At 44.9% G+C, this 19,577-nt stretch overlaps 5 protein-coding genes across 8 annotated transcripts in view; all 5 read left to right on the forward strand.

Moving 5' to 3' along the window:
- Window positions 1–2,629: 2,629 nt before the first annotated feature.
- psmb10 (proteasome 20S subunit beta 10) lies at window positions 2,630–6,519 on the forward strand. Its single transcript, XM_067255362.1, has 8 exons — window positions 2,630–2,859; window positions 3,096–3,189; window positions 3,391–3,488; window positions 3,876–4,016; window positions 4,463–4,578; window positions 5,350–5,408; window positions 5,796–5,947; window positions 6,258–6,519. The coding sequence occupies exons 1-8, from the start codon at window positions 2,798–2,800 to the stop codon at window positions 6,367–6,369; spliced, it is 834 nt and encodes a 277-aa protein (XP_067111463.1). The 5' UTR covers window positions 2,630–2,797; the 3' UTR covers window positions 6,370–6,519.
- Window positions 6,520–6,617: 98 nt separating this feature from the next.
- Window positions 6,618–9,848, forward strand: LOC136961881 (histone H3-like centromeric protein A). Its single transcript, XM_067255363.1, has 5 exons — window positions 6,618–7,089; window positions 8,111–8,247; window positions 9,074–9,195; window positions 9,333–9,407; window positions 9,686–9,848. Exons 2-5 carry the CDS (start codon window positions 8,133–8,135, stop codon window positions 9,812–9,814), a joined length of 441 nt encoding a protein of 146 aa, XP_067111464.1. The 5' UTR covers window positions 6,618–7,089; window positions 8,111–8,132; the 3' UTR covers window positions 9,815–9,848.
- On the forward strand, window positions 9,846–14,399 carry LOC136961879 (LIM/homeobox protein Lhx9-like). Its single transcript, XM_067255361.1, has 7 exons — window positions 9,846–10,972; window positions 11,254–11,393; window positions 11,660–11,859; window positions 12,443–12,551; window positions 12,894–13,035; window positions 13,293–13,501; window positions 13,701–14,399. Exons 2-7 carry the CDS (start codon window positions 11,256–11,258, stop codon window positions 14,010–14,012), a joined length of 1,110 nt encoding a protein of 369 aa, XP_067111462.1. The 5' UTR covers window positions 9,846–10,972; window positions 11,254–11,255; the 3' UTR covers window positions 14,013–14,399.
- A 1,873-nt stretch (window positions 14,400–16,272) lies between these two features.
- Window positions 16,273–16,773, forward strand: qrfp (pyroglutamylated RFamide peptide). Its single transcript, XM_067256234.1, has one exon. It carries the CDS (start codon window positions 16,273–16,275, stop codon window positions 16,771–16,773), a length of 501 nt encoding a protein of 166 aa, XP_067112335.1.
- A 1,125-nt stretch (window positions 16,774–17,898) lies between these two features.
- The window catches only part of LOC136962025 (H-2 class I histocompatibility antigen, Q10 alpha chain-like), a 38,002-nt gene continuing 36,323 nt past the window's right edge, over window positions 17,899–19,577 (forward strand). For all 4 annotated transcript variants that reach the window (XM_067255614.1, XM_067255616.1, XM_067255617.1 and 1 more), the window contains exon 1: window positions 17,899–18,098. In XM_067255614.1, coding sequence (XP_067111715.1) covers window positions 18,041–18,098 — 58 coding nt within the window. In that variant the 5' untranslated portion in view covers window positions 17,899–18,040. The remainder of the gene's footprint in view (window positions 18,099–19,577) is intronic.

Genomic DNA, 19,577 nt, shown 5'->3' on the forward strand with positions numbered 1-19,577 from the left:
CAAACAGAAACACAGACACAATTCAACATGTACACAGACCCACACCACACACACGCACGTCTTCCCTTCTCTCATGGGGTCCTGTGGACACAGCGATGGGGGGCCGGTGGGAGCAGTGCCGGAAGGGACACGGCAGGGGCCCCTTCAGGGTGTGCAGAAGCCAGAGGCAGCTGCTCTCCAGGTCAGAAACCAAACAGCCTGTTTTCAATAACACGTGTACATGCATCACGACCCTTCATCATGTTCGAATCATCACAACCTAATACTTCAGTCATAAAATGACCTGTTTTGGGGGGGGGGGGGGGGGGGGGGAGTTAAAGTATCCTTACAAGCAGACTTGGGGAATCCTGTCACTTGGACTTGGCACATTGTACGTAAGATGATACAGTTTCACTAGCAACATTTGTCACTATTTTGAACTTGTGGTTTGCATATTTCATATTGCATATTTGCTAAGAATGTTCAGCTCATAAAGAATGAAGACGTATTTGACGAGGACAGACCACAAGGAAACGTTGAGATGAGCAGGACCAATCATTTCAACATAGCTGTACTTGTACTTGTCCCAGATGGCAAATAAACTTAAACTCTTAAGATTCCCCCCCCCCCTAAAACAGCAGCCTCCTCCTGTCCCTCCGTCCTGGTGCGACCCTGTCCCCGAGGAGCAGACCAGCGTCACCATCGCAGCCCTGGAGCAGATGACGGGCATCCCAGCCGTCTTGCTCAGGGTGGCCATGAAGTTAATCAGTGAGGTGTGTGAGGAGATGCTGATGGTCCTCAACAGCTACCGAGGAAGAGGCCACCTGGTGGACCTCAACACGCTGATCACCGGCCGCAGGGACCCTGACATGCCACCAGCCTTTAAAATGTAGGTTGGCTGACTGCTTGGTCGGTTGATTGTCCCCCATCCTGATAGATGATTGGTTAGCTGGTTGGTAGGCCGGCTGGCTGGTCGTTTGGTTGGATGATTGATTGAAAGGACGACTTACTATTGACCTGCAATCTGTGTTCTATTCAACTGTTTTACCTGGAGGTCCTTTACGATGTTAGTTGACTGATTGGTTGCTTGGTTGATAGACCTATAAACCGTGTTCTACTAGATTTTAGCCTAGGTTTTTAGGTGGTCTTGCCCCATGAAAAACTGAAGAACCCTTTATTGTTTTAAGTAGCATCTACTTTGTAAAATGTAAAGACGTTAAGACGTTCCCTTGGACATTGACCTGTTTGAGGAGAACGGCCAGGCTGGTCTGAGAAGGCGTTGATCCCTTGTGGTCCAATGTGGTCGCTGCGTGTTACTGGACATTATAGCTGAGGTAGTCGTATGCATGTCCATCCCCAGGTGGGAAGACTACACCAAGGACGAGTATGACATGCTGTTTGGGAGGCTGACTGGGCTGGTCCTGAACCAGGTTCTGGATGTCTTCGCGGCGGAGTGCGGCGGCAACATCAGCAAACATGTCCTCCTGGCCCAGAAGGGCATCTCCGTGGAGGTGTTCCAGTTCATGCGCAGCTGGGCAGATTTCGCCTTGGGCATGTCCTCGATCGACGGCGGGAGGATCGTTCGCAACCCGTGTCCAACAACACCGGAATCTCTTCCGAGGAGGCGGGACCTGGCGGATCCGCCGGAAGGAATGGCATCCGAGGACGGCCCAGTCATGTTGGGTATCGGCCAATTGGTTGGCTCCACACAGGATAGCGACCAATCGCGGTCATACAGGTTGTCGGTTGTGAAAGATGAGAAACTGGAGGTTGGGACACAGCAGGAGATCAAGGCGGAAAGAAAGCGTCTGATTCGGTACGAGATTCAGAGGCTGGTGGTGAAGACCGTGTTGTGGGCCGTGTCTGACCTCTCTCAGGATGATCTCCCCGACTGTGCCTGCTTCTTCTGATGTCCACCAGCGTTCTCCGCTTTCTCAAAGGACCTCCAGAAATGCTGTAGTTACCCAGAAAGGATATGGACAAATTATTTTTTATAATAGTTATATAATTTGTGAATATGTTTTGAAAATATAAGGCTAATTTAAATTAATAAATGCTGGATGAGTCAAGATTCTTGTCGATTTTCTTGTCGGTGTGCATGCCGTTTCTCATATGGCCACTAGGTGACAGTCTGTTCTTATTATATGTAATGGGCTCAGTATCATACTGTAGAAATGCATATTGCACAGATGGAAAGTCCCTTCTTTTCTCTAACAGAAACTAACACTCCAAACGGCTGAATGAGAAGTAATTATAAGTACCAAATAAGCTACATGGTACACGATGAGTGCATGTGAAATGACTAAATGACTAAATGTGGAAAGACGATATACTACAGCTGTAATTAGGCCAAATATAGCAACAAAATATTAAATGATGATAAATAAAAATAAATCTACAACGCAGAATGGGAATTTAAATGGCTTACAGCTACATTTAATAAGAAATATGAAACAAAAAATCTTCATCCCTTCGTATGACTTTAAATACATATAGCCTACCATGATAAAACTTTGTATATAACATTAACTTTTACACTTTTACATCTCGTGAACCCTCACTGTAGTATCCATTTTGTCTCGTCCTCAGATGAAGGGACATTTTGATTAGCCAGAAGTCATGATGTAAAATTGAAAGTGAAAGACATCTTCCCAACGCAAAACGCTGACACATTCAGCCATTACAGCTTGCCGTTTCAGTGTTTGTATTTTCTAACTGGGGGGTAGGCCTACGCGAGTGAAAAAGTCACGTCGAGTAACTACGACTCTCACCTGAACTTTAAGACTCGCCAAACGCAGACGGATTTTCTCATTCAAAGATGCTCAATTCCAGGCCCTGCCTACCCCCAAGTGGAGGTTTTTGCTTTGAAAATACGCGCAGGTGAGTTTCGATCAAGATGTTTTATTAAAGTGAGCAGCACCGTAGCTTTATGAACTAACAGCAATTCATCACAGGAATATTTGGTGACATTAACACACGTGTGCGTAGTGTACTATCTTAATTGAACTACTAGTAAGATAACTTAAGCTGTCACACCTGACCTATACCCATCAGGGAGGTAGCCTAAACCCCATGGTCAAAAGTCGACTACACACTATTCCTTATTTGTTTGACAGGAATGCTGTGTTGGAGGGGAGCTTGTCAGAGCAGGGCCTCAGTGCACCCAAAGCCAGGAAGACGGGAACTACTATTGCTGGCATCATCTTCAAGGTGAGAATCACAGGGAACTAAGGTGGAAGCCATGATTGACATCTGCAGCTAATTTAGCTTTGTTGCAATGAACATCCTATTCATGGCCATTTCTATTCTTTTAATACAGGTATTGTAAATGATGGCTTGGTTTTGTTAGGATCATCCATTTCACCTTCTCTCTCTCTTTCTCCCCTTCTCTCCCCCTCTCTCGGGCCTCAGGATGGGGTGATTCTTGGAGCGGACACCAGAGCCACAGACGACATGGTGGTGGCCGATAAGAACTGTATGAAGATCCACTACATCGCGCCAAACATCTAGTGAGTGATTCAGAGACAACCTGCACCTGAGATAACCCTGTACCCAGAAAATTGAAAATGTGACTCTTTCTATTCTGTTCTTTTTGGCATAATGCGTTCATGAACCAAGACCATGCTAGTCCATGTATCTGAGTATGTTCTACACTACACTACTTCCTTGACTTAGCCCCTGAACCCATGAAGGAGGGGACGGTTGGGGGGGGGGGTTATAGCTCAGTGGTAGGGTTAGAGCATTTGACTAGAGACTGAGTCTCTGTGGTCAACACCCCCACAATATGTCACTATAAGTATTGATAAAAGTGTCTAAATGAATACAGTACATAGAATCACGATACGTTACTCGGGTTTGTCCCCGTAGCCGTGAGTGTGACCTTTGACCCTCTGCAGCTGCTGCGGGGCGGGCGTGGCCGCGGACGCCGAGGTCACCACGCAGATGATGTCGTCCAACGTGGAGCTGCACTCCCTCAGCACCGGGCGCCCGCCTCTCGTCGTCACGGTGACGCGGCAGCTGAAACAGATGCTGTTCAGGTGAGATCCAACGGGAGAGGAGGAGAGAAGGACGTTCGAAAGAAAGACTAGGTAGGTGGGGGAGGTGTGTGTGTTCATGAAAGCTTGGTGTGACGGCTTGCTAGTCATCCAAGAGTGGAAATCGGCTTCATCGCTTAACCTAAAACTGAAATCAGAAATGAAAAATGAATCAGTCTGAGAAAACAATCTACTAACACTTGAGACCATCACACACTGCAGGCGAGCGATTCACGGGCGACCGACGCAGGAAAACTCACAAAATACAATCACTTCTGTTGTGCTGAATGGGCCAGCACAGTCAGCAAGCGATTTTTGCCATTGCCTGGCTAAAAACCAAGTGTTGTGTGTCTGGTGGCCTGTAGAATTATCAGGAAAACCCTTTTTCACATAAGTTGGACATATGAGGGCTAACGTTCCTGTGTAACTGTACACCCCCTGTGTTTCAGGTACCAGGGTCATATCGGCTCATCTCTCATCGTTGGGGGGGTCGACGTGACGGGGGCACATCTCTACAGCGTGTACCCTCACGGGTCTTACGACAAGCTGCCCTTCCTCACCATGGGTAAGCTCACCCTGAAGAACCACCTCTGGTCTGATCCTCTACCCCCTGTCCTCTTCCCTGTAGGACACACAGACAATCAGGCAGAATCTCATTCCTCATGTCAGTTTAGGATCAGTTTACTGTAGGAAGGATAATTTATATTTCACTTGTGGAGCCCAACTCGGCTTGAGTTTAAATTAGAGTTCTCAGATTCTGAGGGCCACTTTTACCTGACCACATACTACACTAGGATCAATATATGATATATTCAACATAGATTAGTCAGAGGAATTGGAGATGAGAGTCAAGATCTTGTCACATTGTTTAGAATCATTTCAGCTCAATACAATAAAAATACATTTATTATGAACATTTATGAACTTTGTAAAGCTCTCTCTTGGAAGTCGCTTTGGATAAAAGCGTCTGCTAAATGAATAAATGTAAATGTAACTAAAAACATTGACCAAAGTACTGCACAGACAAGAGTAAAAATCACAAAATACATGAAACACCAACATAAACAAGACAGCCCATGGGAACAACAGCCCAGGCACAGGCCAAAAGTCAGCCATATCAGGTTTCAGATGCTAGCCAATACAAATAAGTCTTAAGTCTGGAATTAAAAGAGTCTATGGAATGCTGTTCCACACAGTCAAGGAGCAGCAACGACAAAGGTTTGGTCACTCCTGAGCTTGAGTATACTGTTTCCAGCCGGGCACTGGAGACGACACCTTTACATCTCTCACAGTTACGTGGATTGGAAATCTCAGGATGGTCACATGTTCTTTACAGGTTCGGGAGCTGCTGCAGCTGTCTCTGTCTTTGAGGACAGGTACAAGTCAAACATGGAGGTGGGATACATTTCGGTTGTTCTGTAAAAACAAGTAGGCTAGTTTAACTCAACGACAGATCATATTTGGTTCTGTCCTCATATCTCTTCTCCTCCACCTGAGAGAGATACTGGTTGTCAGACCATAAAAAGACAACAAATTAAAAGTTTGCCCACCTCTCCTCATCGCTTCCACTATACCTCGTCTCCTCTCTCTTCCCCTGCTCCTCTCCCCCTCATCCACCCTCTATGTCCTCCCCCATCTCCTCTCCTCCCTCCCTGCCTCCACACGCCTCTCCTCTCTCCCCCACCTCTCCTCCTCCTCTCTTTCTCTCTTCCCCTTTCTCCTCTCTCCTTCCCCCTCCTCCCTCCCTCTCTCCTCCCTCCCTCCGCCCATCCTTCCCTCCAGCTGGAGGAGGCTAGGTGTTTGGTGAGAGATGCTATCACCGCGGGGATCTTCTGCGATCTGGGATCAGGCAGCAACGTGGACCTGTGCATCATCACTCAGGCCGGCGTGACGTATCACAGGGGCTTTGACCAGCCCGTACAGAAGGGGAAAAAGTGAGTTTGGATTTGGTTTTTACTTGATTGATCATGATCATTTTCCTATCAAAGCCTAAGTTTATTGACATACGTGTTCATTGAGGGCCGATGTGAGATCTGTCTCCGTCTCACGTGCATACACTTTCTTTGTCCTCTCTCTTTTCTCTCTGTCACTCCCTCTTTCTTTTGCTCTGTCACTTCCTTTTTGTATCTCTCTCTTTCTCCTTATCACTCTCTCTTTCGTACTCGCTCAACATTTATAGTTCCTTTTGTGCTTTGCTCTGTGCGTTGGTTCACATCCCAATCGTTCTCCTCTTCCTGTTTTCAGAGAGGGACAGTACAAGTACAAGCCTGGAACCACAGCAGTTCTGACGGAGACGATCACACCCCTCCCATTGGACGTTGTGGAGGAGTCTGTGCATCTCATGGACACTCAGTAAAACACTAACGTGCCGTAGGCTTGATGAAAGTCATGCATTTTAAACAAATTGTATTCTGCATAGGGCTGCATTTCGAGAAGGCGTATTTACTTGTGTCATCACAACGGTCTTGGGTTTGATTTTGTGTTGCTAATACAAAAAATTGTTTTATTTTGTCAAATGGTGTCTGTTTTTTTTAAGGGTGCACCACTTGTGCTTTAGACTAGAATAGGCATTTTCTGCTTTTATTGATCTGGTGTACCAGGTACCCTCTCAGATAGTGATATGGTATGTATTTTTGTGTTATGTTTTATGTCAGTATGACCCAATTTCCCAGACATGGAATAAGCCTAGTCCAAAAGTAAGACAAAAAATATATGAAGATCTCCATTGTTAACGTGTTTAAGGCTAGGACTAGGCTTAATCCATTTCTGGGAAACTGGGCCTATGTAGTTATAGTGATATGTGAAACGTTTCGGAGACTAATAATTAACGGAACACAACAATCCTCAGCCCTTTAAACGGCATTCGTCCAATTGTCGTTCAACTGTACGCTCTCGACACAGATCCGCTGCGTCTATTGGCTCAGCAAGGAAACAACGGAGCAGCGCGTGGTTTGAATTCTATTTGGTTCTCGGTTGTTTTTGAGAGTGATTTTCTTTGTCTTGCTGAAGGGCTAGCATTGAGTCCGTTCGCTTCCCGATTCATTGATACAGCAGACCGAGCCTTTTTAACCAATTGGTAAGTATACGATTGGCTGTTGTAGACCGAAAGAAATGTTGCTTGCTAACTTTGTTTAGCGTATAACATGTGCGTCGAGTTTAGCTAACCTATCTGCTCTGTTCGGGATTCCCTGCACGATCACCCTCAGTATACAGGCACGTTCAAAACAGCTTGGCTAGCTAACTAATGTTGTTTTTATTTGGGCTGTTTTATGTGACGCGTGATTTTCATTTAAACGATCGAAAACGTATGCATCTCAAGCTTCTGTCCAGTCCGTCCAGCATATGCTAATTATGCTAATGCTACAATGAAACTGCGAACATTTACTGTTTCAGGAAGTAAATGTACTAAATAGCGTCAGTGAATAATGCATTGCACATTGTCACACAGCTGTGTTTTTGTTGCACTGTGTTAAAAATGTATTTAGCTTTTGATGAAGCTTGGAACTCTTGTGTAGTATGGTGGCCATACGTCCTCTGTTTTCCCTGACTTTTTCGGACCTTAAAAGGCGTCCGGTCGGGATTTCTAAATTTGAGAAAATGCATTATTTTAGTTATTATTATTCGGCTTTAGTTGCATTATAATGTCGGTCTTATATTTAATGGTGTGTGCGCGCATGTTTGTATTGCTAACCCGTCTTTGTAAGTCCCGCCTTCTCGTACTACAATTGGTCGATTATTAGAGGCTTGCCGCAACTATTGGCCAAAACTCTGTCAATCCGCAAACAAGCGATGCGTTGTTGCGGTCGGCATCAAACAGTTGCTTGACGGTAGCAGCAAGTGACAGCTTAGAGGAAACAATGCCCAAACGATATATCCTATTTATGTTATGCTAAAAGTTAAAAAAAAAAGTTTTTTTCACTGTACAACAGTTTGCATTCATCCATGTTTGCATTCAACCATGTTTTGAACCATATTATTCCAACCCCCTGGCAAGTAGCCCTCTTTTTTGGAAAACCATAATATGGTCACCCTACTCTTGTGATTACATTGGGAGTTTGTCCTACCTACAGACAGACTATTAACGTAGTGATAATTAGTCGTCAGGTTTGGTGTTGGAGGATGCGCCGCGACACATCTGCCAACCGACGGAAGGGCACCACGCCGAAGCGTCGGCCACCACAGCCACCGCCGGGGCCGTCCGTGTCCCACTCCCCGCGTAGGAGCGGTCCTTCAGGTGAGGAGGGAGAAGCACGAGGAAGAAAGATGCCGTTAAATCACAGATCTAGCTCGAACCGAAACATAAGAACATACTGTTCCAACGCCTCCAACAGTTGACCAATTTCCCAGTCATGGAACCCTAGAGAAAGAGTAAAATGTCCTGGGAAATTATTTTAACATTCTCTTTGTTTTTGTTTAACTGAGAATAAACTACTAGAGCTCCCCAAAACCAATAACACTGCAATAAGAAAGGATTGTTATGTTCAGGATCATATTAAAATTCAAATGGTAGGTTTATGGATGAGAGTATTTTGAACACAGCCCCCAAGTCAACCCTAACCCTAACCAACTATTGTGCTGGTAGCACAATAGTTGCACAAAGATCAAATTGTCATAACTTCTTGGCATGTAAAAGATTATTTCATAGATCAGTATTATTGACATAGACGGCACATCTTTTAAATTGGACTTCCACAGGGAGGTGCGTGTATGGCACGATTCCTGCCAGTCATACCATACCATACTGAAAGTGTCCTGGGAAACTTCTGGAAAATGATCTCTAGAAAAGTGTCAACTCTTGTCTGTACAGTGCCCGGTTCGCAAGCTAATCAAGGCTGAGACACACAGGTTCTAGGGATCGGATGTAAGCCCAGGTGAACGTACAAAGCCTGAATACATCAATGCTTATGTTATTACTTATTATGTACCTGGCTGAGTTAACTGAACACTTTCCTTCAGAATTAAGTGAATTGAATTGAACAGAATATTCAGCTGGTGAAGCTAGTACAATTTGAACAGAATATTCAGCTGGTGAAGCTAGTACCATTTCTACCTCACCTCAGCACCTGGCGCCTCGCCTCGCAAGAAGAGGAGGTTCCGTCCAGGATCCAAAGCTCTCATGGAGATCAGGAAGTATCAGAAGAGCACTAACCTGCTCTTGAGGAAGGGTCCTTTCTCACGTTTGGTAGGTTTGTGTAAGCCTGACAACAACCCAAAAAGAAGAGAAAATGTATATCATTAATAGAAACTCCCCCCACCCCCCCAAAAACATTCCTTCATGATCTTGTTTTTTCTCCCAACCGTTTGTTCTGGGTGCCTCAGGTGAGGGAGGTGTGCCAGACATACGCCAGAGACTTCATGAGGTGGCAGGCTCTGGCTCTCCAAGCCCTGCAGGAGGTAAACGGGCTCTTGTTTATTTAGATTTTTCTATCTGCTTATTTACGGCAATGCTTCATGGTTTAACGCTGGGGTGCAGAAACATGTTTGTTATTGAGTTGACTAAACAATAAATCAACATTCCCATCTTTCTTTGTTTCTTCCCTCTGCATTCCTTCTCTGCATTGTCTCTCTCGCTGACTCACGCTCTCTTCTTCTATATCCTCTGTATTTTCCTCTCTCTCCTTTGTTTCTCTCTTTCTTCCATCCACATATATTTCCTTCTCCCCCCTTCAAAGGCTGCAGAGGCTTTCCTAGTCATGCTGTTTTCGGATGCCAACCTGTGTGCCATCCACGCCAAGCGCGTGACCCTGTTCCCACGTGACCTGCAGCTGGTCCGACGTATCCGCGGGGTGGAGAGTCTCTGAGGGAGGGGGGGTCGGGGGCCTCCGGACGGGACATCAGCACTGAGCACGATGCGTTTATTTTAGTTTATTTTTCAATCTTTTAACCGCCTTAGTTCTTGAGGCTTGTAATGAATCGAAAACTCTGGAGGTGGACATTTTAAAGACTCACTTTCTGTTCCAGGTGTGAAACAGACACACATTTGGATTAAATCAATGCTTTTTGGTGCTAGGTGAGCCCTGCATGATGCCTTATCTCCTTGAAGCCATGATAATTGTAGATGCTTAGCATCACTAACTAGATCTTTTTCTACAGACTTCCTCTGATCAATCCACCTGAACTGGCATATGCATTGTGACAGTATCCGCATTTTAAGCACTTAGGGTTCATGACTTTGTGTTAATTCTTTAATCACACGTTCCCATTCAAACAGGACCTGGTTAGCAGTGTTTTATTATTGTACCTGTAGACTGTTGACAGAGAAACATTTCTGTATTCATATTGTATAGTAAGCAATGTTGTATTTTGATGTAAATAATGTTGTATTTTAAATGCAAAACTGTTAAATGGAGTTTGATTTAAAGCCTGTGTGAGATGTTACCGATGAAGAGAATTGTTATGTCTTTATGTAACTGCCTACAATAAAACAGATGCTAGGTTTCAGAGGGGGTAGTGGGACACATGGTCTAGCACCTTTCAGTCTGTGGTATCTTCAAGCTGGACCCAGGTGCCCTCGTATTGGCTCTGGATTTAATTGGTCCCTGGGGACAGCTTCCTGGTGCCTCGGTCCCACCTGTCCTTCCTTCAGCCAATCAGATCTTCTCCTACCTGTGTCGCGAAGCACCTGTCGGTTCTGTTTACAGGTGTTCTGGAACATCACCTGGGACTGAAACGCAGACTGGGGACCTTTTAGGAGGCAAGCTGTTAAACGACACGTCAGTTGGAACTGCGGAACCGAGGCTGAGCATGTTGTTAGCCAGAACCCTGGAGAACTTAAACTAGCAAAAGTTTCTGGGAGTTAAAGAGTGGAGTTTAACGTGTGTGAATAGAGAGGAGAATTTGGGGATTTTATCTCAGGACCTTTGGAGTGCCCTGGCGCAGAGGGGAGGCTGCTCCTGAATGTGATCCAGTCCGAGGCTTCACAGGAAGCATTGTGACTTGGTTGTAACTCATCCTGCATGGTAAGCCAATTTGCAACTCCGATGTTGTGAACTTGATTGTTTGACTTTGATTCTACCAGATGTAGTGAAATTGAAATGTTACATTTACCTGAAATTTGTGAATATTGAATGTGACATAGCTCCTGATATGCTGGTGCTTGGTAAATTTGCCAAAAAAAAGTGTATATATACTGTATCTTGTGTCCTTTTGCAAATAAAATTATTTTAAAATATTTCTATTGTTATTGTAGTTAGCTTCTGGGGTCAGTGTTTAAATCTTGTTCTTTTACCTCTGTCCCCAGGGATGATGTCACAAGACGATGTCACCCTTGAGGGCCTGTTGTATGGCAGTGTCCATGGCAACAACTCAGATGGGGTGGAGACCGAGGCTCAAGTCATTAGCCATGTGGGAGAAGAAAATGCATCAGCCAATCACATAAGAGTTAGTCAAGTCCCTAGTTTCCTAAACAGGTTCTGTTTTACAGTATCTTTTATGTATTAACTGAAGTCATTATTGAAAACCCTTTCAGTTTCTCAATGAATCCTGAGCCTGGTGAAATATTTGTGTTACAAACACAATCTACTCACAGAAAAACACTATAGTGGGCCCAAATGCTTTCCTTTTTTCTCCATGATAGTCAGGTTGAGGATTCAAGTGGAGACTTTTGAGACTCAACCATGGACTTCCTTTTCTTGTCTCGTTTCTAGTCTCCACCCGCATCTATTGATGAGCCAATGGTGTGTGCTGGCTGTGGGGGGCCTGTGTGTGACCGCTTCGTCCTATTGGCTGCTGGGCGGGCATGGCATGAAGCGTGTCTCCGCTGCAGCCAATGCCACTGTGAGCTGCAAATATACCCTACTCTCTACTGTCGAGACGGCAGTATCTTCTGCCAGCAGGATTACTGCAGGTCAGGCTGCTGTCGATTGTAACACTGGTTGCAAATCAATAATGTATTAATTCATCCGATGGTGTGTTTACTTAGCAGGTAATGTATTCGTTTCGTCGCTTTTACTGAAGTACGGGGGGGATTTAAATCTGTGCTGTGACCTCTTGATTGGCAGTCCAGTGCTCCACCACTGATATATACCCATCCTGAAGAACTAGGACCCTCTCTCTCCCGCCGGCTCCCTACATTGATTCATCTCATCCAACATCATTTGAATCTGGTGTGCTAGATTAGGGACAGAACTGAGGCCAGGGCCAGAGTGGGACTCGTTTTATTGCCTCATTTATGTGCCTCAGAGCAGCTCATTTTAGTTCACAACCTATTAGCCTATAGGAGATTTAACAACTAGCCCGGCCCAACGGGAATCTTCCACTTTCTCCCGATTAGCCACTCCGGGCTCGGCTGAGGCGTACAGGATGGTGGCCATCCAGTAACATGGCTGGTCTGCTGTACAACGTCTATAACCAACAATAAACAACTAACAAATAAAATTGCAAATGATAATAATCTCAATATAAGTGATGTCATGTCTAACCCTGGCCAGGATTTTCAGCATTGGACGCTGCGCCCGCTGCTCTCAGCCAATCCCCTCGTCCGCCATGGTCATGAGGTCTGGTGAGCTGACCTTTCACCCCGAGTGCTTTTCCTGTCAGGTCGGTGAAATGTCTATCTTCTCACTGTAGCTTACAGTGCGTGAGCTTGCAATATTACACATTTATACAGATTTAACAAGATCTGATTGAATTGGGCCTTACTTTGTGTCTCTGACCTTGTACTAGATGTGACATTGGTCTTTGATTAGCTACTTGACGCTATTTGAAAGCTATTGAGGTGTTTGTTTTGACTCAGAGAGTGGGCACTTATTGGATTTGTCTATTTCTCATTTCTGTAATTGCTAAGGGTGAGATAAATAAAGGGCACTTGAATCATTTTGCCCAATTAGAAGTATTTGACCTATGCACTATATAAATCCTACTCATCTGGCAACTCCACAGGAGTGTGATGTCACGCTGTTGCCTGGCAACTTGTACTGCCTGCAGGGCGAGAGTGTCTATTGTCAGTCTCATTACCACGACGACAGCACGGCCAGGACCACCCCCCCCCACAACCTGTACCTCAAACAGGCCCTTGGAGAAGGTGAGTTAGAAAGGACCAAGGATGACACAGCAATAGATCAAGTCGATTAAGTCTGCTTAATATAAGTCTGCTTTAATTATGTCTACCCTAGCGTCCAACTTTTAGAATACTTAAAGCTGCGATTTACAAATCCTTTCGTTGGTTTGGCTGTTTAAAGACAAACTATAAAAAACGTGCTTAATGTGGCTTTGTAGATATACAGTAACTGCCCCACTGCAACTCACACGCCAACTCATTTGGCCATACCTCTGAAACAGGGGAGGACTCAGTCAGTAGCCCTGAGCCGCGATTGGACGATGGAGTCCCTAGAGGGCGGACGCAAAGGCGAACCAAGCGAATCAGGACGTGTTTTCGCAGTGAGCAGCTGCGTGCCATGGAGTCGTATTTCGCTCAGAAGCACAACCCGGACGGCCGAGACTGGAGCTGTCTGTCTCACCGAACCGGTTTGCCCAAGAGAGTTCTGCAGGTAAGACTCCTCCTTCTGCACTGCATTCCTCTGGGAACCACCCTTCCATGGATTTCAACAACAACATCCTTGTGAGCAGTTTACTTCAAGTGGACGTTGTGCTTACCTAGAAAGTTGAACTAACTTTCTGGCTATCTCGCTTTCTCTTTTGCCATCTCATGTGTCTATGTGACTCTGTCTCACTCACTCACACTTGCAGGTATGGTTCCAGAATGCCAGGGCCAAATTGAGACGGACCCTCTCGGCAGACGAGTCCCAGAGCAACTCACCTGCTCCCCCAAGGTCCGATGCCATGGCTACCACATCCCTGTCCCCTGTCGGCCCCTCCCACCAGCAGCCCCAGGCCTTCCAGACCAGCACCATCAACCAACTAGAACTCTCCCTCCTCACAGCCCCTCTCAGTGACCCGCCCCAGAGCCCCACAGACCAATCGTTGATGCTGAAAGATTCCTTGTACCTAGACTACAGATCCCATGGTGCACCATGCCTGTCCTTCTCTGATGACCTCTGACCTTGGCGAGTGCATGGTGGGGAGAGATGGGGGCTCTGAACTGAAATAGCACTTAAACTCTTAGGCTTTGTGGAGTTAGATGACACCTCATGTTATGTCATCATGTGTGATGATTGTTCATTTCAAGGTAAAGTTTAGCTGAATTGCACAAACATTTAGCACAAAACGATATTACTATATTAAACACAATAGTTTGTATTTTTTTTCACAATTTCAGCTGTTAGCTACTAGAATACAGTGTGCTAAAACGTTGTGTTTTAACTGATACTATACCCTACAAGTCACTGTAAATGTTTCTGTCTTTTGCGCATCATGCACTACAGTTCCCTGCACTACAGTTCACATGACTTGCACTATGCATACTTTGTGTGTCAATAAAATCAACAAATGTCGGCCATGTCTGGTTGTTTTGGTCTATCGCATAACATCAGTAAGCATCGTCATTGTCACCAGGATCTCTTTCTAGATGACTTAAGATCTTTGATCCTGAATGAATCTGAACTCATTACATTTACATTGTCATTTCACAGACGCTCTTATCCAGAGTGACTTACAGTAAGTACAGGGACATTCCCCCCGAGGCAAGTAGGGTAAAGTGCCTTGCCCAAGGACACAATGTCATTTGGCACGTCTTCAACCTTCTGAATAATAGCCCGATCCCCTAACCGCTCAGTCATCTGACGCCCTTAAGTGAGTGTTCTTTACGGTGTTGTTCTGCTATAACAAACCCGGCATGGTACCTCTTGTGTCACAGAACCTGTTTACTCCATGGTTCCACAGAAACATACAATGCACCTGGGGAGCAGAGTGGAGCTGTGTGATCAGACATGGACCTGGGGAGCAGAGTGGAGCTGTGTGATCAGACATGGACCTGGGGAGCAGAGTGGAGCTGTGTGATCAGACATGGACCTGGGCAGCAGAGTGGAGCTGTGTGATCAGACATGGACCTGGGCAGCAGAGTGGAGCTGTGTGATCAGACATGGACCTGGGGAGCAGAGTGGAGCTGTGTGATCAGACATGGACCTGGGCAGCAGAGTGGAGCTGTGTGATAAGACATGGACCTGGCTTAGCTACCTGTAGAGATCACAAACACCGGCATCATCATCTACCAACACCCTACATTATAAACAAAACAAAGTGCCATCCAAATAACATTGATTTAAAACACTACGGTTTCAGACACAACCCTTGTCAGCTGTGGGGAGTCTCTGGCTTGTAAATAAATAGTTATGTCCTTAACCTTAGCAACCTGGAAAGGGTTCTAACTTGAAGGCTTTTATTCTACAACATTCTTTTATTCACACCTTAATGCTTTCATTGAGTAGATGGCCTAGTGCAAGTGAGTGAGACAGAAACTCACTCACAGGTCATGGCTTTCTGACCCCACCTCTACAGAATAAACACAACAGATATGATTTCAGGGTACCGACCGAGAGATGACGATCGTGGCCCACAAAGGATCTGAATCGAGGTGAGGAGAAGCCCAGACAACAATGGAATTCTTCCAGGTGTGTCTGCATCCCCCCAGTGAAACCATCGTAATGACGACAAACTGTTTTCCTACTTACAAAAACCTTAATGAATTGCCACACCAGACCGACAATCAAGCAACAGTAATTGGCACGCTAGCAGGTTCCTTGGTTAAACGGCCCCTGTTTCCAAGTTGGAAGAATGTAAGTGATGGAGGGATGCGTTGCAAGGAGTGCGTCAGAGGGTCTAAGCACCAATCAGCAATGGCGCACACCGTGGACATGTCAACTGATATCAGCTACGATGAGTATTTAAAGGCTTAGAGAGCCAATCTGAGGAGACAGACACACAGACAAACACTGCAAGGTAAGCTACTTCTCAGATTATATCATGTCATGTAAACTACGTAAATAGTTAATATAAGTAACTGGGGTTAATAGCTGTGGTTGAAGTTGTATTTATGAGTTTCACTTTTGTTTCACTTTTTATTGTCTTTGTGTTTGGGTTAGGTATTGAGAACATATAGAACATGTTAGATTTCATACAGTAGCTAAATGTGGTCTGTATACCCACCATACTGATTTACCTTGCATAGACCACAGTGTATGTGACTCTTGTGTGGTGGTCATGTTATAGGTACTTAGCGGGGTTGTCCTCTGATTGACATTACATTAAAGTCAACATGCACGGGTGGCATCAGCTTTCTATTCCCTGTGTTTCCAACACCCTGATAGAAAAAGCTTTTTGGTTACTTTGAATAACTCGTACATTTCCCCTTTAATTTTTTCAGATGAGGCTACCATCTTACCAACTGTGCACCTCACAGCCCATGCTCGTCCTTCTCTCCCTGGTCCTCCTGGTCCCCGCACCGGGGGCCAACACACACCCCCACTTCCCTGCTGCCGTCCTCCCCACGTTGGAGCACCCCGACTGGGAGGCTGCTTTACTCCAGCTCCAGGCTTCTCTGGATGTCCCCGGGAGCCTCCGGCCTTGGGGCCCGCTGCTCGGCGTGGGGCCTGGAGACCCCCGTCTGGGCCTCCTCAGGGAGCTGGGGGTGGAGGATGCCTGGGGACAGGAGACCATACGACGGGGCCAGAGAGGGGAGCTGGAGAGGAGGCCACTGGGGCCGTTTCCAGGGCACCCAATGGAGACCCTGCATTATCAGGAAGGAGGGGAGGAAGAGGGGGAGGTGGGGGGGAAGAGGAACGAGGCCCTGACGTCCATTGCTGGAGGTCTTCAGGCCTTCAACAGGGAAAAGGGGGGCTTTGGGTTCCGCTTTGGAAGGAAGTGATGGAGAAGGAGGATGAAGAAGAGAGAACATGGAAAGGAGGAAAAAGAAACGGGACTCAAAGGTGGGGAAGGGGGAGGGGGTGGAAATGCGGTGCGGCGTTGAGGGGTGAACAGGAAGAAAATAAGAGGAGGGGGTGACGGAGAAAAGGGTACTAAAGTCAGACCACAAACTGACTAGTAGAGCCACCGAGTATTCTATCGGCAAAATGTGACCGCTGTGTCCAAGTGAAAGTACCAAGGGATTGAAAATTCTAAGCAGAGGGACATTCTACTCTCATCTTTGTAAATCCAAAGTCTACTGTAAGGACAAATCAAAGTCAACACTGTCAGTTAATAAAATACTACTTGCGAGTGTGAGATTGTGAATGTGTTGATTCATTGTGCCATCTGTTAAGTATTTGTTGTACTCTGTGCTAAACAATTGTGTCTGAGTGTCACATCAAAGCCAACTGTGGCACTATACAGGGACACTGAACTTCCGCTATTCTCAGAAAGAGTCTAGTGCATTAAAGCTTGACTAGAAAATATTACTAAATAAATTCTAATATGAGAAACAGCGCCTCTAATTCTTGTGTGAACTTTCCTCCAACTAGAGTTTGATTAATCTATTTTCACAGAAGTCAACGAGGAAAGCTTGCTTCACCGAATGCAATTGCTTGGATTGGACGGGGTTTCTGTCATAATTGACTGGAAAGTGGTGGCCAAATTTAATTTGACATTCTACTGGCAATGAGCTGTCTGTGCAGCTAAGCAAGTCTCAGAGGGCCTCATTGTCACAACATTTGGGCGGACAAAACTTGTATTTGGTATAGTTTTTCTCAATCGATGTGACACATTTCTCCTAACTCGGGTAACTGCTCTCAAAATAGTTAACAGTGATCTGGCTCAGAACCAGCTGCATCGCGGGCACGGGAGTCTGTGTGTGCTGAATTTAATGAACCGTTTCGCCAACAGAAGAGTGTGTCTAGTTTTGAGAAATATTTCGAATCGATTGAGCAAAACTGTAATGAAAACAAAATAGGTACATTGTACCTTCAAGTATTCCAACCATGTAGTCCAACAAGGAAGTATTTTCCCATAGCCTATATATAGGCTATGGGAAGGAACAAGAAACTTGCACATCAAAACTTGATGTGCAAGTTTACATTTTCACTATCTCGACGACAACAACAGTTGAAGAAGGGGACCTGTGAGAGCAGTCCAAGTCAAGCTGTAAAAACAAAAGTTTATAAAATAATTTCGGACAGACAAATGTGAGGGAACTAAATATGCTATTTGCCGGTGCAATCCTCGTCCTGTATGAGATGTTGGGGTCAGTTAACAGCGGTAAGTTTTCTTTTCGTTCTACATGAAATTGTGCTCTCGTTAAAATAAATGTTAACCTCAGATAAAATATATATTTAACTTTTTAAATGTAACCGTTCATAATGAACATTTCATCATTATTATAAGGACTGGTAGCTGCAAAATGGCACAATAAATCATAAGGAATTTAGGCCTACTGTAGGCTACCTCTGATGGATTAGGCCAAACTGGGAAATGCTCAACTTCCTGATAACAGGGTATAACATTTTCTCATTGGCTCAAAATGAGAAAGTAACGCGATTAGATTAACGCGTTACCGGCATCACTGGTCAGGACAGACCCTTTGCATGTTAGGGGATTTAATTCAGGATCTCTTAATTACGAGATTATCTTTTCTCAATATTAGGTTACGAGATAAGGTGAAAAAAACATATATGGTGAATGCAATATGCTTCCATACTGCACTGAACAAGATTCAGTTTTTCTTAATCGATTTTAAAATGTATCCAAACTCAGGCAGCCTACCTGCTCTCAAAACATTTAACACGGGGATCTGAACACTAATTGTCCTAAACAGATTGTACATTTTCCTTCATTACAAATTAGCCTACAAATCACATGCGTAATGTCTTTCTCAAAACACTGTGCACAACTCCCAAATCTGTTCCCCATATTTCATACAGCTAACCAAAACGTAAATATATCAGGAAAAAAAACATTTCAGCACGTTTTATTGGCTTTACAAAAGTCACAAACATTTGTGTAGCTTATCATTTCCCATACACAACAAACACAACTCTGTTATTAGTTGGATTCTCAGTTGTTCATGTTACGTTTTCAGTTAGCCCCAAAAAGGCGAGAGCAAGGTGTAAGAGGAGGTAACATGAGTGTGTCAGTCCATTGTCTCCATATGTTGGATACTGTGTATCATGGAGCTTTAAGGTTTGTAACTGTAGGACCCTCACTCATCATTGTACACTTTATTCCAAAGGAAATTGGCCTGCTCTGTCAACTCATTGGCTTAGTCACTGATATGTTTTCATCTAGAAGGCCATTCTGGGTAGACTCCCTTGGTATTTATCTGTATTTCTGTCTGAAAAACATGGCACTTATGGGTTACGCTCAGAACACAATGATTATGACTGTTCCTAAAGTTCAGGCTGAGTGGGGAAAGAAAACCTTTTAGTTTTCAGGACCATCTGCTTGGAATAGCCTGCAGAAAAGTTTTAATCTCCGGGACCTAGTTACTCTAAACAAATTTAAGGGCATGGAAAAAGACTGTCTGTTGTCTTCATGAGTGTGTGTAATTGTTTTTGTTTTGTTTATGAAACCTTTTTTTGTACTTCTGCCATGCTTGGCCAGGTCTCTTAAAAAATGTATTTTTAATCTCAATGTGACACACCTGGTTAAATTAAGGTTAATGTTACTGAAAGGAGGGAGGAGAGACTCAGGAGAGGTAGAAGGATAGGGTACAGACGTGTTTCAAATGAAATCAGAGCC

Source organism: Osmerus mordax, chromosome 18 (assembly GCF_038355195.1).
Source record: "Osmerus mordax isolate fOsmMor3 chromosome 18, fOsmMor3.pri, whole genome shotgun sequence".
Lineage (NCBI taxonomy): Eukaryota > Metazoa > Chordata > Actinopteri > Osmeriformes > Osmeridae > Osmerus > Osmerus mordax.

Excerpts from the sequence above, each read along its gene's own strand:
- psmb10 (XM_067255362.1), top strand. The coding sequence starts at position 2,798 with ATGCTCAATTCCAGGCCCTGCCTACCCCCAAGTGGAGGTTTTTGCTTT. Across the intron at positions 2,860-3,095 it reads TGCTTTGAAAATACGCGCAG|GAATGCTGTGTTGGAGGGGA; the intron begins GTGAGTTTCGAT and ends TTTGTTTGACAG. Across the intron at positions 3,489-3,875 it reads TACATCGCGCCAAACATCTA|CTGCTGCGGGGCGGGCGTGG; the intron begins GTGAGTGATTCA and ends GACCCTCTGCAG.
- LOC136961881 (XM_067255363.1), top strand. The coding sequence starts at position 8,133 with ATGCGCCGCGACACATCTGCCAACCGACGGAAGGGCACCACGCCGAAG. Across the intron at positions 8,248-9,073 it reads GCGTAGGAGCGGTCCTTCAG|CACCTGGCGCCTCGCCTCGC; the intron begins GTGAGGAGGGAG and ends ACCTCACCTCAG. Across the intron at positions 9,196-9,332 it reads AGGGTCCTTTCTCACGTTTG|GTGAGGGAGGTGTGCCAGAC; the intron begins GTAGGTTTGTGT and ends TGGGTGCCTCAG.
- LOC136961879 (XM_067255361.1), top strand. The coding sequence starts at position 11,256 with ATGATGTCACAAGACGATGTCACCCTTGAGGGCCTGTTGTATGGCAGT. Across the intron at positions 11,394-11,659 it reads CATCAGCCAATCACATAAGA|TCTCCACCCGCATCTATTGA; the intron begins GTTAGTCAAGTC and ends TCTCGTTTCTAG. Across the intron at positions 13,502-13,700 it reads TGCCCAAGAGAGTTCTGCAG|GTATGGTTCCAGAATGCCAG; the intron begins GTAAGACTCCTC and ends TCACACTTGCAG.
- qrfp (XM_067256234.1), top strand. The coding sequence starts at position 16,273 with ATGAGGCTACCATCTTACCAACTGTGCACCTCACAGCCCATGCTCGTC.